Source organism: Capra hircus, chromosome 13 (genome assembly GCF_001704415.2).
Source record: "Capra hircus breed San Clemente chromosome 13, ASM170441v1, whole genome shotgun sequence".
Lineage (NCBI taxonomy): Eukaryota > Metazoa > Chordata > Mammalia > Artiodactyla > Bovidae > Capra > Capra hircus.
This window is the reverse complement of record NC_030820.1, coordinates 64,686,094-64,713,306: the sequence shown is the minus strand read 5'-3', so window position 1 is coordinate 64,713,306 and position 27,213 is coordinate 64,686,094. Positions and strand designations below refer to the sequence as shown.

General features: G+C 45.6%; 1 protein-coding gene across 2 annotated transcripts in view; it reads right to left on the bottom strand.

The window, feature by feature from the left end:
- CNBD2 (cyclic nucleotide binding domain containing 2) overlaps positions 1-27,213 on the bottom strand; it is a 50,054-nt gene that overhangs the window by 15,276 nt on the left and 7,565 nt on the right. For both annotated transcript variants that reach the window (XM_013968971.2, XM_013968972.2), the window contains exons 4-8: positions 21,105-21,268; positions 15,777-15,933; positions 15,131-15,282; positions 13,154-13,292; positions 5,920-6,034 (exon numbers count right to left, since the gene is read on the bottom strand). In XM_013968971.2, the coding sequence (XP_013824425.1) occupies positions 5,920-6,034; positions 13,154-13,292; positions 15,131-15,282; positions 15,777-15,933; positions 21,105-21,268 (727 nt within the window). The remainder of the gene's footprint in view (positions 1-5,919; positions 6,035-13,153; positions 13,293-15,130; positions 15,283-15,776; positions 15,934-21,104; positions 21,269-27,213) is intronic.

Genomic DNA, 27,213 nt, shown 5'->3' with positions numbered 1-27,213 from the left:
TGAGTCAGGAAGATCCCCTGGAGAATGGATAGGCTACCCACTCCAGTATTCTTGGGCTTCGCTGGTGGCTCAGATGGTAAAGAACCCGCCTGCAATGCGGGAGACCTGGGTTCGATCCCTGGGTCGGGAATGATCCCCTGGAGGAAGGCATGGCAACCCAGTCCAGTATTCTTGCCTGGAGAATTCCATGGACACAGGAGCCTGGCGGACTACAGTCCAAGGCATCACAAAGAGTTGGACACAACTGAGTGACTAAGCACAAAGGGCCAAAGCTTCAATTTGAACTCAGGTGTTTCTAATTCCAAGCTCGTGTCTTTCCATTAACAGATCACATTGATCTGGTTTTTCAAACTGGGACTGGGGGTTCAGTTCAGTTCAGTTCAGTCGCTCAGTCGTGTCTGACTCTTTGCGACCCCATGAACTGCAGCACGCCAGGCCTCCCTGTCCATCACCAACTCCCGGAGTTCACTCAGACTCACGTCCATCGAGTCAGTGATGCCATCCAGCCATCTCATCCTCTGTCGTCCCCTTCTCCTCCTGCCCCCAATCCCTCCCAGCATCAGACTCTTTTCCAATGAGTCAACTCTTTGCATGAGGTGGCCAAAGTGCTGGAGCTTCAGCCTCAGCATCATTCCTTCCAAAGAAATCCCAGGGCTGATCTCCTTCAGAATGGACTGGTTGGATCTCCTTGCAGTCCAAAGGACTCTCAAGAGTCTTCTCCAACACCACAGTTCAAAAGCATCAATTCTTCGGCGCTCAGCCTTCTTCACAGTCCAACTCTCACATCCATACATGACTGGAGGTAGGGGTAGCAATAAAAGATAAAGAGATGACCAGCCATAAAACCCTGAGCATGTGCTATGCCTAGCACAGTGCCTGCACCATAACAGGCCCTCTGTGAGAACTATTAAAAAGATTTCCACGAGAATACCACTCAGAAATGCTATGCTGAGTGAATGGAGCCAGACACTAAAAAGTACATACTCTATAATTCCATTTACATGAAACCCTAGGAAAGACAAATGGAACCTACAGTGATAGAAGACAGATAAGCAGTTGCCCAGGGCCAGGGGTGAAGGATAGAGATTGACTGGGAAGGGAACTTTTAGGGGTGCTAGAAATGTTCTATAACTTGGTTGTGGTGGTTACAACAGATGTAAATTTGGTAAAACTCATTGAACTACACACTTTAAATTTGTCTTTTATTTTATGAAAATTGAACCTTAATGACATTAATTTAATAAACAGATCTCCTGAGAGTTCCCTGGTGGCCTAGTAGTTAGACTTTCACTGCCATGGTAGGGGGTCAATCCCTGCTCAGGGAACTAAGATTTCACAAGCTGAGCAGCAAAGTAAAAAAAAAAAAAAAAAAAAAGAGCCCCAGTGTTGGAATTAATTGTTAAAGTTAAAATTAATGTTAGTAGAAGTAAATCCAAACTACACAAGGAGTAGTACTGGAAAAACAGACAACATTTTTTTTTTTTAAACCCTAAATACAACCTATTTAGAAGACGTTGTAGCAATATTTATCAACATTTAAATGCATTGCCAGTACACACTTGATCCAGTAATTCTAAGAATTTATCCAATATGTTTCTGTGCACAAGTATGCAAAGATAAACACACCAGGAAATTCACCACAGTAGGGTAATAGCGAAAAACAGAAAATAACCCAAAGTATTTGTAAAATATAATTGGTTTAATTGTAGTATGTCCATACAAGAGAATAAAACTCAGCTATTAAGAACCACAGATCTAGATTTTTGCTTCCAACCAGAGTAAAAGGGACTAGATCCACTAGATCTACTCTCTCACCAGAAAGTAATAAAATACTGGGCTGCTGCTGCTGCTAAGTCGCTTCAGTCATGTCCGACTCTCTGCGACCCCATAGACGGCAGCCCACCAGGCTCCCCAGTCCCTGGGATTCTCCAGGCAAGAACACTGGAGTGGGTTGCCATTTCCTTCTCCAATGCATGAAAGTGAAAAGTGAAAGTGAAGTTGCTCAGTCGTGTCCAACTCTTTGCGACCCCATTGACTGCAGCGCACCAGGCTCCTCCTTCCATGGGATTTTCCAGGCAAGAGTCCTGGAGTGGGGTGCCATTGCCTTCTCCGAAAATATTGGGCTCAATACACTGAAAAAAAAAAATGGTTTTTAAGACATTGGTCATCAGGCCATGAAGAATTATTATCCCTGCAAGATAGAAAACAAATGGGATGAGCTCTTCTATTGCCCCAACCGACCACCTGGAGGCTTTCTGGATGATGGTGCGGCAAAGGGAAACCCAGGAGGACTCCAGCCCTCTCTTCAAATTAACGTGGCAGAAGCGAGAGTGCGGGAGAAGACAAGGCAGCTGCAGTTCACGGAGCACAGTTCCGGAGAGGAGAGGGCTGCTCAGGAGAGAGGTCTGAAGATCTTCCAAGGGTCTCCTTCAGTCTCAGCTGAGTGCTCAGCAACACACATATAATGTCAGGAAACCACCAGCAGAATGCAACCCCTAAGACGGCTCTCAATGATTCCCACCTCCTAATGGCCACACAGGTGTGTGCTGTCCTCCCATTAAGTGCGGGCTGATTCTAACAGAGAGAATACAGCAGAAGCGACAGGATGTCACTTTTGAGATGAGGTTTTAAAGATTGTGGCTTTCGCCCTTGGGTATACTCTGTTGCTCTCTCTCTCTCCAGGGGAAGCAAGCTGCCGTGTCAGAAAAATAGCCCCGTAGAGATACTCACAAGATGAGGGACTAAGTAAAGTTTGCAAACAGCCATTAAATGACCTTGGAAGTGGGTCCCTCTTAACTGAGTCTTCACATGAGAATACAGCCCCTGGAAGACAGCTGCAACCTCACAAGAGAACCTGAGCCAGAGGCACTTGGCTAAGCCATGCTCAAAATTCTGACCCCCAGGAACTGAGAAATAATAAGTATTGCTTTAAGTCATTAGGTTTGGGATAATTTGTTCTGCAGTAATAGATATTGCATAGTAGTAACAGTAGTAATACCCAAGGCTGGGGAAAGAAACACCCAAAATGTTTAAAGATGATGTTAAATCGTCAGAGCTCTCAAAAGACCAGAAACAGTCCCTGTTCCCAATAGCTAGATTAGAAAGCCTCACAAGTAAAAATGGTTTTGTCTCATAAATGGGACAAAACTAGCTCTAGATTAACTGCTCTGATCTTACCTACCAAAGTCTAAGTGCTAGTTTTTAAAAGATTAAAATATTTCCAAATAACTGACCTGCATCCCAGAAACAAACCTAAGAAATATTTACAGGAATTTAAAAATATGCAGCACTCAAAATTCAGTTTGTGGCATTCTGTGAAAATTTAACAAACATGCAAAGAAGTAGGAAAATATGAACCATATAAAGAGAAAAAAGCAAAGAATTGAAACTGACTCAAATGATACAGATGACAGAATTAGTACGTAAGGACATTAAAATAGTTACTATCATTGTATTCCAAAGAGGAAGTTTTGTGTACATTAAGCAGAAAAATAGAAATTATTTTTTTAAAGCCCCAAATCAAATTTCTAGATGTGAAAACTGCAAGGTCTGAAAGGAAAAAATGTATTGGATAGGATTGATAGCAGATTAGATAATGCAGAAGAAAGACTGATAAAGTCAAACACATAGCAATAAAAATTATTTAAAATGACAGAGAGGAAAAAAGACAACAGCAAAATATTATTAGAGCCTCAGTAAACAACTTCGAGCAGCCCAATATACATATGATTTGAGTCTCCAAAGTGGAGGAGAAAAAAAGAGCATTTTAAAAATAATGGTTAAAGATTCCAAATCTGATGAAAAATATAAACCCAAAGATCCAAAAATTAAATGAAGCCCAAGCACAGAAACACGATGAAAATTTTTCCAAGGCACAATGTAATCAAATTGCTTAAAACTGATAAAAAGAAAAATTTTAAACTAACCAGGGCAGGGTAGTGGTGGTGATTTTACCACTTACATTGAATTGCTCCATTGTACACCAGGAACTAACATACTGTTATGGGTCAGTTTTACTTCAAAAATAAACAAACGAACTCGTAGAAAAAGAGATCAGATTTGTGGTTACCAAAGGTGGAGTGTAAGGGAGAAGGAACTGGCTGAAGGTGGTCAAAAGGTACAAACATCCAGTTATAAGATAAATACTAAGTAACAGAGGTGCAATGTACATGATTAATATAACTAACATCACTATATGTGATATAAGAAAATTGATGAGAGTAAATCCTAAGAGTTCATATCACAAGAAAAATGTTTTCTTTTTCTTTTGTATCTATATGAAATGATTAATGTTCACTAAATGTATTGTGGTAATCATTTCATGATGATTTGTAAGTCAAACCATCTTTCTGTTTACCTTAAACTTACATAGTGTTACATGTCAATTATATTTTGATAAAACTGGAAGAAAAAATAACAACCTCGGCAAAAAGGCATAGTATGTATAAAGGATCTAAAAAGTTTTGCAAAGAGATTATACAAAGGTAAGAATGTTGGCAGACTTCTTACTGAAAACAATGTGAGCCAGAAGACAGACTTTAAGGCAAGTCTTTAAAATATTGAGCAAAAAAAAAAACCAAAAAACTGTAGATCCTGAATTCTGTACCCAATACAAAATTTATTTATAAAATTAATACAAAATCATTCTTAAACATAGAAAAGCTGAAAGAAATGTTAAAGGAAGCACTTTGGGCAGGAAGAAATGGTACTATGGAAATCTGATCTATACAAAGCCATGAAAAAAATCAAGAATGGTACCACATAAAGACAAAATAGTTTTGTTCTTATTATTTAAATGTATAAAATACAATTATTTTAAGCAAAAATAATAACCATGTGTTGTAAGGTTTTTAACATATCTGAAAGTAGAATGCATGACAATAGCACATCTGAGAGGGGAGAAACCCAAGTATCCTGCTGCAAGGTTCTGATTCTATACGTGAAACGGCGTAATATCACTTGAAGGCAGCCTGCAATAAGTTAAAGGTATATACAACAAACTACAAAGCAACCACTAAAGCAACATGACAGAGCTAATAAGCCAACACAGAAAACGAAATGGAATCATATAAAATAATCCAAAAGAAGGCAGGGGAGAAAAAGAATGTACTTAATACTGCTGAACTGTGTGCTTAAAAATAAAGATAGTAAACTTTGTTATGTGTATTGTACCATAGTAAAAAAAAAAAAAAAATTGGGGAAAAAAGTGTGAGATGTAGCTGTTTCTCTGGTGGATTAGCAATGGAAAAGAGAGAAAAAGGACAGACGTGAGAAGAGAACTGAAATTTACTGAGTACCTGCTAGGCACTGTGCATACAAGATTTCCCCTCATTCAGTCGCAACCTCTGTGATAACGACAGTGAACACCATCTATGTACTAACACATCTAGGTAGTGTTCTAAGAGTGTTATATATTCGTTTGCTTAATTTTATAACAAGCCGACATGGTAGATACGAGGGTCTGCCTTACAGACTCTGAGGGCATCAGTGTGCAGGCACACAGAATCACTCGCCCAGTGTTCACAGCGAGTAAGAGAAGGACCCTAGGCTTATGCTCTTAACCACAACACACAGCGACAGGCTCCAAGACACCAGCCCCAGAGGCCTGAGTACTCACCAAAGTCGCCCTGCTAATCAGCGGAACTCACACCCAGCTCTGGCTAGCCCCAGACTATCTTTTCTCCACCCCTCTCCCTAGAAGAACCTGAGGCCGAGGGGAAAGGCTGAAAGGGGCTGCAGGGGTCAGCAGAAGCCTCACCTGGAGGCCGTGTGGACCCGGTTTCCACAGCTGGTAGAAGACATGTCTATCCTGCCAGGCTTTTCTAGCTCTAGGTTTCTGCAAGATGCGGTGGACCAGGCACCAGGAAGCTGCAGGATCAAGCGCCCCCTGCTGGCCGCCGGATGTGGATGTCGGCTTACCTTTGAGGTGGATGTTTGGAGGTCCGTCGTCTATGAGCTGCAGATGCTCCCAGATCCACTTATGGTAGAAGGGCGAGCTCTCAAGGTCTATCAACCTCAGGACTTCACAGATGCCCTGGACACGTAAGGGACACAAGCAGAGGGGTCAACCCCAGCTCCAAGCAGGACAGGCTTTGAAGATAAGCTCTTTTTTGTTTTACTTGCTTCATGCAAGCGGTTTGAGGTCCTTTTTAAAACTGAAAATGCTATCTACTCATAATTTAAAACTTCAAATAGCTAAACAGCACGAGAACTAAAAAAAAAATCACCATTAAGGATTTTATACATATTTTAAAATTTGATATATATTGTCAATCAACCCTCTAGATACGTTAGATAAGTTTACACTCTCCCCAATAGTGCATAACACAACTCATTGTAATACATCTGTGTAATACACTGACAACTTGGTTTTCACAGCCCTTTTAATCTTTCCTAATCCGAGAGATAAGAAAGATTTGTCATTTTTCATATGCATTTCATATCTTTATTAGACCTTAATTTTTTAAAAAAATTTGGCCACATCACACAGCTTGTGGACTTTTAGTTCCCCAACCAGGAATTGAAGCCAGGCCCTTGTCAGTGTAAGCATGGAGTCCTAACCACTAGAAAGTCAGGGAATTCCCAATCTTAATCTTTTTTAGTAGGAACTCTAAGAGACCCATTAGGATTAATGTTCAAGATAGATTACTGTTGAAGAGGTCAAACATTTTCATAAGCCCTTATTATATTCCAGGCATTGTGTTAGGAGCTTTATTCAACAAACATTTATCCATCGGGAACTGCAGGTACTAGAAAAATACACATGAGCAGTTCTCTCTGGAAGGATTCTCATGGGTGTTTAATCGCATCTGAATCTGTGGAGAAAACAATTTCACCATGTGTTCCCAAATGATAAACTGTTCAAAATGAGTTGATTACGGGCATTAATTATGTTTGCAATGCTAGCAGAAATCATGTTCTCCAACTTTGCCCAGGCCCCAAGGACACCCAGCCACCCAAGGCCGATTTCTCCCTCTAGTGGCAATAAGAGTAAACTATCAGAGTGGGGACAACTGTTCAAACAGCTGGCCAAGTGGGAAATAAAAATGAGGAAACAGAGTAGCCCCTTTAGACGTGGCAGGTGCTCTTCAACTCCAGCCAGAAGGGCCACACCAGAATACACCCCGGTGTTGCCTGATCTTCTGAATATTCAGAAGAAGCCAGAGATCAGAATTTTCATGTATTATAGAATCTTCACATTAACAATTAAATCAGGGGTTCTGCTTCTTTTGCCTACTCAGGCTTTTCTAGTTGTGGCTCCAGGGCTCCAGAGCGTGTGCACTCAGTAGTTGAGGTGGGATCTTAGTTCCCCAACTAGGGGTCAAACCCACGTCCCCTATACTGGAAGGCAGATTCCTAACCACTGGACCACCAGGGAAGTCCCATAAGTTGGGTTTTAACAGAAGACTGTAAGGGACTAGTCAACTCATCTACTAGTCAAGGGGCCCTCTACCTGCTGTCACTTTGTGACATCTGTATTATTTTTCTCAGAATGAAATTCAAGCATCAGAAATCAGCTGTGACGCTTATTTAGAAGCAGATTTCCAGAGTTAATGAAGCAGAGTCTCTGGGATGAGGCAGGACTCTGCCTTTTTCAAGAAGCATGCTAGGAGTTCTTTATGCATACCAAAATTTAAAAACTCTTCCCCTAGGTCAGGGGCCCTCCAGCTTTAGTGCACATCAGAATCACTTGGAAGCACAGGTCAGTGTTGCCAGGACACAGAGTACTGAGCTCTGTCCTCCCAGAGTTTTGGGTTTACTAGCTCTTGCGTGGGCCTAAGAATCTGAATTTTTTAGTGAGTTCCCAGATGATGCTGATGCTGCTGGTCCAGCAGCAACACTTCGAGAACCACTGGATTAGAAGATGACTGAGTAGAGTGAGCCTGTGCTAAACTAATTTCATCCTCACAGACTATGAAGTAAGTACATAGTCTCATTTTACAGATGAAATGAAGGCTCAACCAGAGTAAGAACTTTCTGTTAGTCAGGATGTCATTATCATGCTGATTAAAAGAAGTCTTGAATGTATACCCCTCGCCACACATCTCCCTCATCTTTCCTGGTTATATAGTATCAAAAGAGTTTAGAGTCAACTGGGGGGACACATGGCCTTCCTGGCTTTGGAAGCGATCGCCCCAAAATTTTAGGAAAGAGGAAGCAGAAATCAGGGAGGAGAAGGAATAGTAAGTTACTGAGGTTGGCCTTTCCAGGTGGCGCTAGTAGTGAAGAACCCGCCTGCCAATGCAGGAGACATAAGAGATGCAAGTTCGATCCCTGGGTCAGGAAGACCCCCTGGAGAAGGAATAGCAACCCACTCCATATTCTTGCCTGGAGAATCCCATGGACAGGGGAGCCTGGTGGGCTACAGTCCATAGGGTTGCACAGAGTCGGACACGACTGAGGCGACTCAGCACACAGGTTGGCCTTCAGGGCTCTCCCCTACCAGGTTCCTCCTCTAGGCCATCTCCCACCTCTCCTCACAAGACAATAGGATTCTCCAAACTTACCAAACTATTCCCCGCCCTCCACTGGCAAGGACCTCACCCTCATCCTCACCCTCCTCTGGGTCAGATTCTGTGCATTGAATCCCCCTTCAGTGTTAAGCGTGTAGAGGCCAGCAGCCAAACACTACATTTCCCACGCTCCCCTGCTGCTCAGGCTCTGGATGTGATTTTTTTTTTTTATTCTTGTATTTATTTATTTGGGGCTGTGCTGGGGCTTTGTTGCCGTGTGCGGGCTTCTCGTTGCAGTGGCTTCTCTTGTTGTGGGGCACAGGCTCTCAGGGGGGTGGGCTTCAGTGGGCGTGGCACATGGGCTTAGTTGCCCTGCGGTATGTGGGATCTTCCCAGGCCAGGGATCGAATCTATGTCCCCTGCATTGGCAGGCGGATTCCTAACCACTGGACCATCAGGGAAGTCCCTGGATGTGATTTAGCTTCCACCAATCCAACGAATCTAGGCAAGGCTTGGTTATGGAACTGAGGGACATCCACTTCGTCAGTGGAGACAGTAGTTGTAAAGGTGGCTTCCTAAACTTGGCAGGGGCAGCAAGCATCAGGGACGGTCCAGTTCTGGATTCTGGTCTGAAGTTATGTGAGAGTCACTTTCAGTCCAAAGCCTGTTTATTCAGGTCTCCCCTCACTAGTAAATCTGTTAGTCATTTAACATCCCATTTACAGTAAATCCCTTTCCTGCTTACACTAGCTAGACTTGACTGTTCTCTCGGACTGAACACAGAATCACAACATAAACACACTCCTGGAGATGCTCAAACAACCTGCTCCTGGGTAAAGTGTATCCATGTCTATACATTTTACTGTTATGAAGGGTGCGTTACACATAACTTATAAACAGTAATAAAATGGGCTTCCCTGGTGGCCCAGAGGTTAAAGCGTCTGCCTGGAATGCAGGAGACCCAAGTTCGATCCCTGCGTCAGGAAGATCCCCTGGAGAAGGAAATGGCAACCCACTCCAGTACTCTTGCCTGGAGAATCCCATGGAGGGAGGAGCCTGGTGGGCTACAATCCATGGGGTCGCAGAGAGTCGGACACAACTGAGCAACTTCACTTTCACTTTCAAAATGTACCACACTCTTATTGGAAATTCTATATAGCCAACTGATTCTCACAGAATGCTTTCGTTGATGTTGGCTGAACTCACATGCCTGTGGCTAGCCTGTAGTCACAGTTCAACCATGATTTGACAAATTAAGTTACGTGCCAAACTACTCTTTTCCCCAAATAATTAATAAGTCTGACTTGTAATCCACTGGTAAACTCTTTCTCACCCTCGTATAAATTATATTCATTACACTGAAACCTCTTTCAAGTTTAACACTATGTATATTAACTTCCCTGGTGGCTCAATGGTAAAGAACCCACCTGCCAACGCAGGAGATGCAGGTTTGATCCCTGGGTCGGGAAGATGCCCTGGAGAAGGAAACGGCAGCCTGCTCCAGTATCCTTGCCTGGGAAATCCCATGGACAGAGGAGCCTGGTGGGCTACAGTCTAGAGGGTCGCAAAAGAGTTGGACGTGACTTTGAGACTAAACAGCACTGTGCATATCAGAACTTCACCTCTTCATCAATGAGGACTTTCAGGATGAATCTATGATGGCTCTTTCTTAAATACTGGAAAAACATTTTCTTAATTTTGTTCTCTTTACAACGTAACAGCTAGAGACCCAGCCCACTGTGGAATTTAATCTGCATTATAAATATTTTCTGTATAGCTTTCTTAAGACAGTCAGCAAGGTCATAAATCAATGCCTGACTTAAGAGTGTCTGCCTATTTCCCTTGCATACATGCTTCCACTACGGCTGATTTTCAGCTACCAGTGGGAAGTTGCTGAACACGGAATTGAGAAGAGATGGGCACAGTGTTTAGATTTCCACCACACGGATATGACAGGCAAAAGCCACCTCAAGCGCACAGATAGTAGTAAAATGCAATAACGCTCAGGAATGATACGTTTTCCAGTATTAATAGCCTTGTTTTCAATATAATATATTTAATTGTAATTAAATAAATTGAATAAATTCCTGAGAACTTAACAATCAGCTTTCACCGGCCAGGAGGAGCCAGCTCCAGCACACAACCAATCTTGACCCCTGCTTTTGTTTGCTGCTGCTGCTGCTAAGTCACTTCAGTCGTGTCCGACTCTGTGCGACCCCATAGATGGCAGCCCACCAGGCTCCTCCGCCCCTGGGATTCTCCAGGCGAGAGTACTGGAGTGGGGTGCCATTGCCTTCTCTGCTGCTTTTGTCTAAGGGCCCTATATTTCAAGGCTCATCCCCCACCTCACCTTCTCCAGGAAGCCCTCCTGAGAGCCTTCAGCCTTTCAAGAGTTTCCTATCCTGAATTCTTATAATTCACAGAGTTTGCACTAATTGCTCGGTAACTGGCACTGACAACTTTGTTTGTCTACACACAGAATCTAGTGGAGAATATATATAAGGAGAGAGAACCAGCCTTTTCCACCTTTGTATCCCTCCAGGGCCTGAACCAATGTGTCATGACCTTGGCAAAAACTTGCCAAATGTTTGTCTTGGTTTAACATGTAAACCATAGGTCTATGGGAGATACTAAAAGTCTGCGGGCAGAGTTCTGGCTCTGCCACTGGCTAGCTGGGTGGCCTTTCCTAAGACATCTTAGCCTCAGCTTCCTCAACTATAAACTTGGAATAATAATACCTTCATGGTAGAGCTCTGCTGAAGATTTATGGTGGAATGGTACTTGATACATGGCTGTTCATCAAAGCACTGTTTGAAAAAGCAAGTGTTGAGATAACCTAAATATCCATCAATTAGGGAACTGGTTAGATAAATTAAAATACAACCATACAATAAAATACTACACAATGTTAAGAGAGAATGAGTAAGTTCTCTAGGTACTGATATGGAACAACCTATAGAAACACTTATAAGTGAAACAGCAAAGTGCAGAAGAGTCTGTATACGGTGATGCGACTTATGAAAACAAAAGGAAAAAACACACACATGCATTTGCCTGTGTACACAGACAACGTGTGCAGAACAGACGTAAGAAACTGGTGCCAGGGGTGGTCTGTGAGGAGGGATAGAATGGGGAAGAGAGGGGAAAGGGAGCCATCACTCTTGTGAGTATTTTGAATTTTGAACCATGTGAAGTACTACCTATTCCAAAGTAACGCAAAACAAGATTAATGACGCCCAGGAGTGAAGAGCCCCTCCCCGCCGAAATGGTGGTTTTGATGATGAGGATGTTGGTGGTGATAATGAGCTACTTAGGGGTTTGAGCAGAGTCAACAGTTGACAGAAAGGTGGACTCAAGTCAATCCCAAGCCCCAGCTTCTGGGAAAAGGAGCCTTGGGGTCAGACAGACCTGGGTTCAACCCTGCCTCTGCCCCTGATCAACTGCGTGAACTTGAACAAGCCACTTAACACCGTCCCTTTCGTGTCTATAAAACAGGAATGATGACAATAGCAACATCCTTTGGTTACACAGTAAACACACAATAAATTTAAAATTTTCTTTTCATTGTCAACCAACAGAGAAGTTGGCAAAGGACATAAAGCAATTCGCAAAATACAAAATTGAGATAGTAAACAAATAGGATTAATCTCGTCAGTAATCAGAAAAATTATGTAAATTAAATTCTCAAAGAGGTAGTAACCGTACCTATGAAATTATTGGAAAAGACAAAATTTATATAGTAAACAAGATTAATCGCACTAATAATCTAAAAGAATATATATAAGTTAAATCCTCAAAGAGGTAATAACTGTTACCTATTAAATTAAAAAAACCTTTGAGAGAGCGACTGGCAGAGGTTGGTGGTACTGACAAAGCTGTATGTTGCTGGGAGCTAGAGAAAGTGGCGCCCTCCTTCTGGAAAGCAATTTGCTCTGAGAGTCCAAAAAAACGGTGATTTTAAGAAATATCACTTTTGAAAATCTATTCCCAGGTGATGAGCTCATTTTCTCCTCTTCCTGGAAATTTTTATAATACGGTCATTATCACTTTTACAATTTTAAGATAATAATTTTTAAAAAGTGATCTGGAATCCTTAAAATTCAATTGCCAAATGCATAATTTAAATATGTATCTATAAACAAACACATAGATGAGCTCAAGGAAAGAGAACCCTCCCCCAACACTTGCCTTCTTTCTGATGGAACAGCTCTGTATCTTAACGATCACAGAAACCCTCTGAGGGTGGGAGGCCAAAGAGTGTCCTTTGCTTTTTTTAAACTCAGTCACTCAGTTGTGACTCTTTGCAACCCCATGGACTGAAGCCCATCAGGGTCCTTTGTCCAAGGAATTTTCCAAGCAACCAGGATGTGGGTGCTCAGAAAAGGATGTGCTGGGACTTCCCTGGTGGTCTAGTGGTTAGGAACTCACCTTCTAGTGCAGGGGGAGGGGCTCAGTCCCTGCTCAGGGAACGAAGATCCCACATGCCTCATGGCCAAAAGAACAAAACATTAAAAAAGAAAAGAAACACTATTGTAACAAATTCAATAAAGACTTTTAAAAAATGGTCCAGGTCAAAAAAAAAAAAAAAATTAAAGAAAAGGACATATGACAAACCAGGGCTCCACCCGGTCACCTGGCCACAGGATGCCAGACTAGCCATGGTCTCCTTAGCTTCACCACCCCCACCCCAGACCTCTCACCTCACAGACAAACATGATGGAGGACGATTCTATAAAGTCCTTTGAGATCAGCTGCCCGTAGGAGAACTTCTCTACCTTCCCCAGGACTACGAGCTTCCAGAGCGTCTCATCGGACCAGGAGTGAAACAGGTCCATCTTCCTGAGGGGAAAAGCCTGTGAGACTTCCTCACTGTCCATCACGGCAGAGGCCTAGCACTTGGCGATTCCTGGAAAGGGGGTGTGTGCTCCTGCCCTGGCAGAGGCCTGAGGTGGATGACTTCGCACCGTCCTGTCGCTAGCCCCGCCTGCAGCCGGCCTCCTGTCACTTGTCCTTTGCTCCCCTGCCCTCTTCTCAAGGCCCTGCCCCCCAACTGCTCCCCTCACTGCACCTCAGAGGCACCCAAGCTATTGGGGCTTCGCTCTCTTTCGATCCTTCCTCCAGAAGCTTCTTCCAGCTGAATCCCCCACTAACCTGGGGACCACTGAACTGCTCCCATTCCAAGGAATACCCAAGAGTTCCTCACTTCAGCTGTCCTCTCCCCCAGCCCAGCAGTCCAGGCCCTGCCTCTGGTTTGGGCAGCTCATTCCAACCCTTGTCTCCCTCCTCCAGTCTACTGACTGCCGGTCCTCAGCCCTGGGCCAGGGGATGGCGGAGGTCAGGACCCTCTTCTTTTGGCCTGTTGGTGCCCTATGGTGGAAGGCCCACCCTGCGATGACCACCCCTTCTTTGACCTCAAACCTAGTATACCATAAATAATGGGCTTTCATAGGTGGCCCCACTGGGCTGCTAATAAGCATCACAGATCTTTTCTCAGCTCCAAATTGTGAGCTCAGGACTCGGGTGACTCAGGCCTCAAGCTGGGGGTGGGGGCAATGAGCTCCACCGGGGCATCAAAGGGGAACAGGGTCGGTACTGTGTGCAAGGAGGAGAAGGGTCTGGAGACAAGGAGGAAAGCGGGGCGACCAGAGAAGGAGTGCCTCCTGGGCCAAGACTGGGCCACACACTTCCCATGAACATGGCACTGGATTCTTACAATGACCTCGGACAGAGGAATCCTGATCCCCACTTTTCAAGACAGGAGATGAAAGCCCAGGGAAGTGAAGTGACCTGTCGAGAGTCCTGTGGCGGATAAACTCAAGAGCTGCGATTAGAACATGGCCCTGTTTTTCTTCCACTGTATGAAAATATGAACTGCCCCTCCCTTCAGGACTGAGTCCGCCCTTGAAGGGCTGCGGCCCCTTCATGGGGGTGGCTCTCTTAGCTCCAGCCCACAGAGGCCAGAGCCCTCTGCCCATCACACTTCTCTCTGCCTCTGCATCCCTGCAACCTGTATCCTTGGTGCCAGCATGGATGCTGCAATTGACTTTCACTCTTTTCCTCAAGGCGAGGAACTAAAGATAATTGGATGAGCACCTGTCTGTGCCTGGCACTGGGACAGCAGAGAGAAGATGATGGTGAAAAAGGCAGGCCTGTCCTTGCCGCCGAGCTGCTTGCTTCCTGTCTGATGGCGCAAGAATTATAGTTTGGATGGGGCTTTAAGGACACACAGGGTGTGATAGAAGCGCTGAGGGGAGCACCCACTCTATTCTGGGATGCAGGGAGGTGGCCTTGGTGAGGGAGGCGAGGCCGTGAAGCCTGGGGACTTCTAAGTCAGACATTCTGGACACATCACCACCCTGAGCTTCGCTTCCTTCACTATGAACTGGGGAGAATGAGAAACATGTGGGATTGAATGTTCACATTAGATAAAGTGGGTGGTACAAAAGGCTGAGCCCAACAAGTGTGCAAAGCATGTTAGCAGCTCATTAAGAAAGGGATATTTGAGCTGCGACCTGAAGGTATAGTAGGAGTTTGCTAGACAGAAAAGTTGAAGTTGGGTGGGAGGTGGGTCCCAAAGAGCATTTCAGGCAGAGAGAATGGCACCCAGTGTTCCCCACCGGGCCGAGGACAAAGGTGCCTAAGAAACACAGGAGGAAGGTGCTGGCTGGCAGAGTTACCTAAAAAATTCAAACCGAAGCTGAGCATCCTTTTTAACTTCTTCGTCCAGCTTATTCGCCATGAAATCCTCTCGGTCAACAACCAAGAGCTCCGTTTCTTCCATACAGACCACGGTGGCCCTTCTCACTGTAGAGCTGAGGGAGCCCATTTCCTGTTGAATGGACAGGAGCACAGGCAAATGAGAGGCACCCTGAGCTTTCTGTCCGCAGCCTTGACCACCTCTTCCCCGTTTCCATCTCCCCCCAGAAATCTCTCTTCCCCAGAATGCAGGTTCCCTGGCCCATCCTGTGCCCCTGCTCACTCCCTGCTGCTGTGGATCGACCCCCTGCCCCTCCACCGCCCACCGCCATATGCTGCCTGTGGAAAAGAGGCAACCAGGCTTGACCAAGGCAGGGAAAGGAAGCTGGAGAGGCCTTGCTGAGGGTTCACTGCATCTCTGGGGGTTACAGAGAGAACATACTCCTTAAAACATCACTGATGAAATGGTTGGACTTGGACATTACCAGGCCCAGCTCAATCGGCATTTGACAGGGCAGGGACTCGCACGAAGCAGAAGGCAGGACTGGGCCGGGCCTGGAGGTTCCAGCAGGAGCCCTGTCACCCCCAACCCCTCCCCAGGAGGGCAGACCCTTCCCCCGTGCTCACCCCGAAACAGCTGCCCTTTTGCAGCAACGTCGGGTGGGGATCCAGGAAGGCACTGCTGCCATCCTCGTCCTCCGTCACGGCCACCGTGCCCAGGTAGATAAAATAAAAGCTGTTGCCCCTCTGGCCCTTCTTGACGATCACACGCCTGCGACCAAACCTGGGGAAAGACCGTGGCCGGTTGGTCTGGTAGCAACACACAGTCTGGTCCCTGCCAGGAGGATATCTAGATGGCCTGCTCTTTGCTCTGGAGTGTGAAAGCGCAGACGGGCTTCCCAGGTGGCACCAGTGATAAAGAACCCGCCTGCCAGTGCAGGAGATCTAAGAGACTCGGGTTCGATCCCTGGGTTGGGAAGATCCCCTGGAAGAGGACATGGCAACCCACTCCAGTATTCTTGCCTGGAGACTTCCAAGGACAGAGGAGCCTGGCGGGCTACAGTCCATAGGGTCACAAAGAGTTGGACACGACTGAAGTGACTGAGCATGCACGTGCGCCTGAAAGCACAGATGGGGCTCGAGGGACCTCAGAACTGCCCAGCCCCAGCTCCATCAAGCTTGACCTCTTCACTAACATGTGTCCAGTTCCCACCTCCATTAGGCGGAAGCTTCAGGAGAATACAGCCTTTGTCAGTCTGCTTTAGGCACTTAACTAAATGCTCAATGAATGGTCATTGAGTAAATGAATGAACAGCTGCTGGAAGCAGTGGGTGAGTAGCTAAATGATTAAGAGCACTGGCTTTAGCATCACACTAGGATCCAAATCCTGGTTCTGCCCTTAGCTGTGTGATAGTAGGTGACTCATATCCCCTCCCTGAGCCTCAGTTTCTCCTGTCTGTAAAATGGAGATGAGCATATATAGAAAGAGATGGATAAACGGTTTTATTATGATCCCTAATAGCTTACTACCCAACTAAGAACTTCTAGAGCAGAGGTAGCCAGGTTCAAAGCAAACTAAGAGTTCTTAAGCTCAGAGGAGGATAGTTTCTATATTTCAAATGCAAGTTCAAACCACACCTCTTTTAATATTTATTAATCCATTCAATAAGTTAGACAAATACCAGTGGTATCTACAAGGCATAGTGATAAAGGACACAAATCTTGTTCTCAAAATTACACTTAAGTACAGGAAGTAAATAAGATTTTAAAATACTTTAAAATGAGAATTCCCTGGGGGTTCAGTGGTTAGGACTTCACACTTTCACTGCCTGGGTTCAGTCCATGGTCAAGGATCCAAGATCCTGCAAGCTGCAAGGCACAGCCAAAAAGAAAACCACTTTAGGAGAGGCTAATTCAGAAGCACAGAGAAAGGGCACTTAACCCAGTTTAGGAAGACCAGAGAGGCCTCTAGGATAGTGAGTGGAGTCATCCAGGGCAACAGAGAGATGGAAGAGACTCCTAGGCAGAGGGGCCACCATGTCCAAAGGCAGAGAGAGCTGGAAGCCTGCACGTTCAGAGAAACAGCAGTAAGCTCCAGCAGAGGGGACAATGCACAAACCAGAGGCTTTATCAACAGAGGAAAGAGGAGACGCCCAGATAACAGTGACTAGTTTGGAGAAGGCAGGCATATTCAGCCGGGGAAGAAGACTTTAGGGATAAAAAGAACACAGTTCAGTTCAGTTCAGTCTCTCAGTCGTGTCCGACTCTTTGCGACCCCGTGAATCGCAGCACGCCAGGCCTCCCTGTCCATCACCAACTCCCGGAGTTCACTCAGACTCACATCCATCGAGTCCGTGATGCCATCCAGCCATCTCATCCTCTGTCGTCCCCTTCTCCTCCTGCCCCTAATCCCTCCTAGCATCAGAGTCTTTTCCAATGAGTCAACTCTTCGCATGAGGTGGCCAAAGTACTGGCGCTTCAGCCTCAGCATCATTCCTTCCAAAGAAATCCCAGGGTTGATCTCCTTCAGAATGGACTGGTTGGATCTCCTTGCAGTCCAAGGGACTCTCAAGAGTCTTCTCCAACACCACAGTTCAAAAGCATCAATTCTTTGGCGCTCAGCCTTCTTCACAGTCCAACTCTCACATCCATACATGACCACAGGAAAAACCATAGCCTTGACTAGACGGACCTTAGTCAGCAAAGTAATGTCTCTGCTTTTGAATATACTATCTAGGTTGGTCATAACTTTTCTTCCAAGGAGTAATTTTAATTTCATGGCTGCAGTCACCATCTGCGGTGATTTTGGAGCCCCAAAAAATAAAGTCTGACACTGTTTCTACTGTTTCCCCATCTATTTCCCATGAAGTTATGGGACAGGATACCATGATCTTCGTTTTCTGAATGCTGAGCTTTAAGCCAACTTTTTCACTCTCCTCTTTCACTTTCATCAAGAGGCTTTTTAGCTCCCCTTCACTTTCTGCCATAAGGGTGGTGTCATCTGCATATTTGAGGTTATTGATATTTCTCTTGGCAATCTTGATTCCAGCTTGTGTTTCTTCCAGTCCAGCGTTTCTCAAGATGTACTCTGCATATAAGTTAAATAAGCAGGGTGACAATATACAGCCTTGACGTACTCCTTTTCCTATTTGGAACCAGTCTGTTGTTCCATGTCCAGTAGGCCAGCCTTTATTCCAGGGTAGAACCTCAGAGATCATCCAGCTCATCCAACATTTGGGGGTGTGAAGAAAGATCTCTCTTATAGCAGATATCTGTTTCTTTCTTTCTCTCTTTCTTTCTTTTTTTTTTTTTGCTGTCAAGCATCTGGTCACCTTTTTCCACCCGCTGATTTTTGGTTTTGTTTGTTTAACTTATTTTTGGCTGTGCTAGGTCTTTGTCTCAGTGCCTGGACTTCTCCTTGCAGCAGCTTCTCTTTCTGTGGAGCATTGTGGAGCATTCTCATTGCTGTGTGCTTCTCTGGAGCACTGGCTCAGCTGTTGTGGTGTACGGGCTTAACTGTTCCACGGCATGTGGGATCTTCCTGGACCAGGGATCCCACACAGAACAGAGACTGTCCACTGCATTAGCAGGCAGATTCCTAACCACTCAACCACCAGGGAAGTCCAGTCCCTGATTTTACTTTAGGGGAAACACCTTTTCTTGACTCTCAGGCAATCAGAACATCACTGACCAATTGGTGATTCGAGTGAGGTCAATCTGGTTCAGAAAATACTAATCCCAAGGCTCTGACTTAACTGAGAAGAGGTAACTCCTTTTCCCAGTGGACTGAACTTGGACAGATGGAAGCTTGGAGCTGTGGCTGTGGTAGCGGGCCGGCTACCATGAAGTGGGAGTCTCAGCCAGAGACCCTCCTTTGCATTCATATTTGCATAAGCTGCAAATATATATGATATATATGAGCCATCAACACATTCCCCTAGGCCAGATTTTCTGTCACTTTCTAGTGGAAGAATCCTGTTTGATCTGTTAACCCCCAGTCTCAGAAATAACAAGCAACCAGCAGAGAGCTTTAATAATCACGACCTCCTGATGTTCACAAAAAACCTGGAGATTTCATAGTATTGTCTTCATTTCCCCCATGGAAATTGTAGGCTCAGGAAGGTTAAGTGGCTTGCCTGAGGTCACACCAAGGCAGATGGGACATTAAATTCCAGAGTTTCTAGCCCTGTGATTCTTTTTCTTACTGTGATACCATTCTGCCTGCTATCGAATCTTACAGTTAAGACAGCAGTGATACCCTCCCCTCTCCCCTGGACTGGAGCAAAGAAGATGGTTCCCCCTGCCTGCGATGTCCTGTGTACATCTCCACCTGTCAAATCTACCAGCTCAAACACCACCTCTTCTGTCAAACTCCCTTGGCCACATCAGCTGGAAGGTTATCTCCCTTTCTTGGCTTTTATTATCTGTGAGATGGACCCTGCCTTGGTAATGAAGGGTCCATTTAGTTAGTGGCGGTTATGCCCTAGACTGTGACCTCTATGAAGGAAGATAGAACACAAACCTATAGTGAGCTTACATTTAGAGTTTCAAGACAGGTCTTACCTCAAATACTCTACTAGGCTGCCCCCCTGAGGGCACTGAAATTTCCTGGAAATAATGTGGAAATACCACAAAAGCACCTCTCAGGCTTCTCTACGCCAAGGGACTTACTCGGTCCTTTCTTTGTGCCATGGACCAACTGGCAATCTGGTGAATGCTTCACAAAACAATGTTTTAAATGTATAAAAGAAAATATAGCAGAATTACAGTTAACACAAATCTAAGTTTGTGATACAGCAATATATCTGCCTCTTTCTGCAAAACAAGAGCTAGCAACAGACCTAATAACTACCATCTTTTCAAAGATGTGATAAATGAAAATTGGCTTTTGAAAAATCTGCAACATCTTAAATACGTGATAATATCTCTAAGTTCTTTTGGTTTAAAAAATTATATAGTGGTTTGTTACCTACATTCACGACTGAAGGTAATGATAAATTTAAGAGGGTAATGAAAAAAGAGATAAAATTTTTTCTCATCCAAGTTCACAGACCCTTCCCCTAGTTGTTGCTACCTGGATGAAGTATACCTCATCTGTGATCCCTTCTGGCTTTTAAGGCCTGAATTTGAGTCTCAGCTCTGCTACTTATTTAGGGGGTGAACTCAGTTGAGTCATTCCCCTCACTTTGCCAACAAAGGTCCATCTAGTCAAACCTATAGTTCCCAGTAGTCGGGTGTGAGAGCTGGACTATAAAGAAGGCTGACTGCCAATGAACTGATGCTTTCAAATTGCGGTGCTGGAGAAGACTCTTGAGAGTCCCATAGACAATGAGGAGATCAAATAGGACAATTCTAAAGGAAATCAACCCTGAATATCCATTGGAAGGACTGATGTTGAAGCTCCAATACTTTGGCCACCTGATTCGAAGAGTCGACTCATTGGAAAAGGCCTGGATGCTGGGAAAGATTGACGGCAGGAGGAGAAGGGGGTGACAGAGGATGAGATGGTTGGATGGCATCGCCGACTCAATGGACATAAGCTTGGGCAAACTCTGGGTGGGAGATAGTGAAGACAGAGAAGCTTGGCATGCTTTAGTCCATGGGGTCGCAAAGAGTCGGACACAACTAAGCCCCTGAAAAACAACAACAACAAACTCCCCCCCACCCACAGCCTTAGTTTTCTCATCTGAAGACAGAGAGAATTGGACCATATCCTTTCTGAGGTTCTAACTAGCCACACTCAGTGGCTCCTTAATTCTGAGCAGATTCTCAATAAATGGCTGAGATACAGCATGCTGTCGTCATAACAGTGAGCATGAAGGTGAAATGACAGACGGTTTCTCACAGCTGACACCCCACAGAGGGGCTGGTGGACCCAACGTGGCCTTCACAGCCGGGCCCTTCTTGCACGGCCCAGCCCCAGGCCAGGGGCCAAGGGGTGAGCCCCTCACTGACCGTTCAAAGCGCATGACCTTGGCCAGGAGCAGCTGCAGGGGCTCTGAGTAGTTCCGGTAACTGTCCAGAACCTGCAAAAGGTTGCAGAGTGACTGGATCTCGTGCTCTGCCCTCCAAGCGGGCTGCTTCTGCGCGATCTGAATGGCCCTCGGAGGGAAGTGACCCTGGGGGGAGAGAGAGCCAAAGTGATGCAGAGGACCCAGCAGTTGCCCCCAGAGGCTGGTGGGCAACTCCCCACGCTCCTGCCCCACCCTTTCCCATTCCCACACAACAGTGGCTGACATGTGATGAGTGTGCCCTGTGTGCTGGGTATCAGGACAGGCATCTTACACATACCATCTCGCTGCATCTTTGCCCAAAGAAGCGTGGCGCAATTATTATCCCCATTTGACAGATGCAGACACTCTGGCAGGACTGTGACCTAGAACTGCTACATGCCAAGGCCTGTGTCCCCAGCTACAGACCAAGAACCGCTGCCATTCACTGACCCCACTGGTCAGTAATGGGGCTCCCTGGGCCCATTCGACATATTGCACGCTTCGGTCAAGGGGGATGTCCCTTGCCTCAGCCTGCACCTCAGCAAGCCTCAGGAGCCTAAGGAACAAAGAGAACCTACAGAGACTCTCAGCTAACCTTCCTAAGCCAGGACTCATGGACCAAGATGCGGGCAGATCCGGGCACTCACTCGCCACTCCCACCTGCCAGGGAAACAGTGTTGTGATATTTACTTGTATGTATTAGGCTGCACTAGATCTTAGTTGTGATGTGTGGGATCTATTAGTTGTGGCACGTGGAATCTAGTTTTCCCAACCAGGAAGCGAACCTGGGCCGCGTGCATCAGGAGCAAGGAGTCTTAGCCACAGGTCCACCAGGGAAGTCCCAGGAGAAAATCTGAACTCCTACCACAGCCTGGGGCCCCACGTGGTCTGCCTCCCTACCTGCTAACTGCCCTCCACCTGTGCCTTCTGCCGCTCTCCTTCTTTCTCTGGTCTCCTCTCGTCTTTTGCCTGTGCCAGGCTCACTCCTGTCTCTCAGGCTTTGCTTGGACTGTTTCCTCTGCCTGGAATGTTCCTCCCCTGGATTTTCACAAGAATATGGCTGCCACTTCCTCCCCTATTCTGCTCTCAGCTCATATGGCGCCACATCTTCAGAGACTCCCTTCTGGATCATCTGAGCTAAAACAGTAGGGCCCCTCCCAGCACTCTATAAGCTCAGAATCATTTTCTTCAAAGCATTTAATACTTTCTGAAATGATCTTACTCTTTTTTGTTAAAGTAAAAGAAAATGAAAGTCGCTCAGTCATGTCTACCTCTTTGCAACCCCATGACTATACAGCCCATGGAATTCTCCAGGCCAGAATACTGGGGTAGGTAGCCTTTCCCTTCTCCAGGGGATCTTCCCAACCAGGGGATCAAACCCTGGTCTCCTGCATTGCAGGTGGATTCTTTACCAGCTGAGCCACAAGGAAAGCCCCCCACTTTTTTTTCAACCCCATGGCCTGGAGCCTGCCAGGCTCCTCTGTCCATGGAATTCTCCAGGCAAGAGTACCGGAGTGGGTTGCCATGCCTTTCTCCAGGAGATCTTCCCAATTCAGGGATCGAACCTGGGTCTCCTGCATTGCAGGCAGATTCTTTACTGTTTGAGTCACCCAGGAAGCCCCCTTTTCTGTTAAAGTGTATACTATGTCATTTTCCCACCCTAAACACACACATACACGCACACACAAATCTTGAGCTCCATTGTCCAATATGGTAGCCAACAGCCACATGTGGCTATTTAAACTAAATTTAAAAATTAGTCCCGGAATTCTCTGGTGGTCCAGTGGTTAAGAATTCACCTTCCAATGCAGGGGACACGAGTTCGATTCCTGGTCCAGGAAGATTCCACATGCCCTGCAGCAACTAAGCCTGTGCGCCACGACTCCTGAGCCCACACCCTCGAGGCCGTGCTCAGCAGCAAGAGAAGCCACGGCAGTGAGAAGCCCACGTGTCACAATTGGAGAGTAGTCCCCACTTGACTCAATTAGAGAAAGCCCAGGCACAGCAACGAAGAGCCAGCGCAGCCAATACATGAATAAATAAAATTAGAATAAAAGAACGAGTCCCTCAGTCCCACTCGTGACAAGTGCTCAGTGGCTACATGAGTCTGCTGACTACTGCACTGGATAACGCAGACTACTAAACATTTCCGTGTCACTGAGAGTTTGATTGAACAAAGGTGTTCTAGAATATAAGCCCCAATATAAACACAATAAGGACTTCATGGTGGTCCAGTGGTTAACACTTCACCAATGAACGGGGTACGGATTCAATCCCAGGTCAGAGAGCTAAGATCCCACTTGCCTCGTAGCCAAAAAACAAAAAAAGACGCAAAAATACTGTAACAAATTTAACAAAGACTTTAAAAATGGTCCACGTGAAGGAAACCTTTTTAAAAGATAAACACAGCAGTGGCCTCGTCTGCCTCGTTTACCACTTTTAGAATGTCTCACCTGCGGTGGACACTTGACGAAATAAATGTTTGCAGAAGTGAGGATGAATGCCAGCGTCTTACATAACAGTAACTGTCTTGAAGCAAAAGGAAAGTGGGTCACGATGAGAATTCTGGTCATCACACCAGGAGATCGGAAGCCGTGCACATCCACTTGGAAAGGTAGTGTGGCACAGTGGTTAAAAGCACATAGGCGTGGGGACCAGATGTTGGGTTTGAACTTGGTCCTGCTACTTCCCAGCCAGCTTTGTGTCCTTGCACAAGTCTCTTCTCCCAGAGACCCAGTTTCCCTGTCTGATAATAGCAGAAACTTTATGGGCAAACCAGAGTTAATGTCAAGGGCTTACAATGTGCCTGATGCAGAGCAAGGGTTATGGAAGTGTCGCAGTCTCTTTTATGGTCCGAATCCATTCCTTCTTACTATCAATAACCCATTAGGACTTCTATTATAGGGTCTATTTATGGCAAAACACAGATGCCTTTGGCTTCTATGAACCAGGCTCACTTAGGGCCCTAATTCCTCCAGGAAATACTTGTTACCACCCTCAACCCTTGAGACCTCCTTCTGTGGGTTCCTACAGATTGTTACTTAACTTTGTGAGTAAGTTCCATCACCTTAACTCCTATTAGCTGCTTAAGGACAAGTGTGAATGTTATAGTCATCCTTGTATCCACTCGGGTGGGGCGGGGAGGAGCGGATTGGCTCCAGAACCCCTGTCAATACTAAAACCTGCTGTTGCTCAAGTCCCTCCCTTAATATGGTATAGTATTTGTATGTCCTCCCATATACTTTAAATCATTTCAAGATTACTTAAACTATCTAACGCAATGTAAACCCTACATAAATGTTGTAAATACAATAAATAGTTACTGCCGGCAACTATTTATTCCAATTTTGCTTTCTGGAACTGTCTGGAATTTTCCTTTTCTGAATAGTTTCTACCCATAGTGGGTTGGATCCGAGGATGTGGAACCTGCTACAAAGATACAGGGAGCTGACTGTATTCCCCACCACAGACACAGACCAAGGCCTACCTAAGGAGCTCAAAAAAATATCTGGAATGAAGAAAAGGAAATCACTCAAACACAGCCCTGACTGTTTCTCAAACACCATTTCTCAGCACTGTCAATTTCACTCACTTCAGGCCAGTTATTCCCTCACTGTGGTCCTCTAGCACAGCCGTCCCTAACCTTTTAGGCATCAGGGACTGGTTTTGTGAAAGACATTTTTTTCACAGCCCAGGTCAGGGGGATGGTTCAGGTGATAACGCAAGTGATGAGGACTGATGGGGAGTGGCAGCTGAAGCATCACTTGCTCGCCCACCACTCACCTCCTGTTGTGTGGCCCAGTTCCTAACAGGCCATGGACGGTAGCAGTCCACAACTCTGGGGTTGGGGACTCCTGCTCTAAAATACAGGAAGGATAAAGGAAAATAAGAGGGGCCGCTCATAATCTCAGCGCACAGAATTAGCCATTAACACATGGCATTTGCGCATGTGTGTGTACGTGTGTGCTCAGTCGTGTCCAACTCTTTACAACTCCATGGACTCTAGCCCACCAGGCTCCTCTGTCCATGGAATTTTCCAGGCAACAATACTGGAGTGGTTGCCATTTCCTTCTCCAGGGGATCTTCCTGAGCCGGGGACCAAACTTGCATCTCTTGTATCTCCTGAATTGGCAGGTGGATTCTTTACCACTGTGCCACCTGGCATTCTTGCTTCCTGCCTTTTTCCTATGTATAAATAAAATTTTTGAAACTAACACAATATAATGACTATTTTTCCATTAAAAACCAGAACAATAGATAGTTAAAATCCCCTCGTACCAGGTCACACCTAATCCAGACCTGCTCTCCACCACTGGAATTAATTATCTGTATATGCTATTTTTTATTATATTTGTTTTTCACTCTGCTGGGTCTTCACTGCTGCGAGTGGGTTTTCTCTCGTTGCAGTGAGCAGGGGTTACTCTCTCGGTGCAGTGCGAGGGCTTCTCACTGAGGCAGCTTTTATCGTTAGGGAGCACGGGCTCAATAGTTGTGGCACACGGGCTTAGTTGTTCCGAGGCATGTGGGATCTTCCCAGATCAGGGATCGAACCCGTGTCTCCTGTATTGGCAGGCAGATTCTTTACCACTGAGCCACCTGGGAAGCCCTATGTATATTATTACAAACTTATACATGTGCCCACAGAGTACGTATAGAATGATTTTGCTTTTATTTACATAAATATTAAGACTGCTGACATTGTTTATGCAACTTGCCTTTTTTTCACTCAAAACTACATTTTAGAAATGTGCCTGTTGTTTCCAGCGTCTCACAAATGGTATAATAAATGAGTTTGTGATTCTAAGCCTTGATAATTCTTAAGATTTTTTTGAGAAGTTTAGTGTTAGTAGAGTCCTAACATGGACTATACTGAAGTTAAGTTTTCAAGTGTTAACCTGAGAGACAGCTTATATATGTATAAATATGTGTATCAGCTTGACTGATGTATAATTTATATATAATTCACCACTGAAAGTGTCCAGATCAATTTTTAGTGTATTCAGAGTGGTACAGATATCACTACAATGGATTTTAGAGCCTTTGAATCACCCTAACAAGAAATCTGGTACCCATTACCAGTCACTCAAAGGGCAGGTTGGCCGGCATCACCGACTCAAAGGGCACGAGTTTGAGCTAGCTCTGGGAGATGGTGACGGACAGGGAAGCCTGGCGTGCTGCAATCCACGGGGTCACAGAGTCGGACATGACTGAGCGACGTATCAACAACAACAAAAAGGCAGGGTTTGTTTTTTTTTTAAAGTGAAGTCGCTCAGTCGTGTCCGACTCTTTGGGACCCCGTGGACTGTTAGGCTACTCCCAGGCTTCTCCGTCCATGGGAGTCTCCAGGCAAGAGCACTGGACTGGGTTATTCTCCATCTCCGTGTTGGAGACAGAGCCAGAGAGGCCTTGCCTATAAGGTGGACTTCCCCTCTTCGTCCTCCTCTCTCCCTCTGCTGCTATGCACGAGACTGCCCGCATCTCTAGAGCTCTGTGGCCCTCTGAAAGACCCCTAGTTTCTCCCATCGGAAGGGCAAAACTTGGGTAGTATATCATGGCCAGCATCAGACACTGGCTGGTCTTGAAATCTGAATCTTGAAATCAGAATTTGGATGATTTACTGTGCTTCATACATAATGGGACATGAGAAATTGGATTATGCCCAGTGGAGGCAGGCAATAGAAGCCACACCTTGGTTCCGAGGGAGGAGAGGGGAGCAGAGCGATCCAGGTGGTCCTGTACCTGTTAGAAAGCTCTGTGCTCCCTGCTCCTCCCGAGAGGAAAACCAGCATGGCTGCTCCAGGCCAGGGTTGAGTCAGGTCTATGGGGGTGAGAACTTCAGATCTTTCCTATAAATAGAGAAGCCCCTTTAAAGTTGACATTAAATTTCAAATTTTAATTTAACGTCCAGGATTTGTTGGAACATAATAATGCTTGAAATTCGGAGAGCAAATCGCACAGGCCAAGCCACACGATGCTGGCAAAGATGGAAGGCGGGAGGGGAAGGGGACAACAGAGGAGGGGATGGTCGGATGGCATCACCGACTCGATGGCCAGGAGTTTGAGCAAGCTCC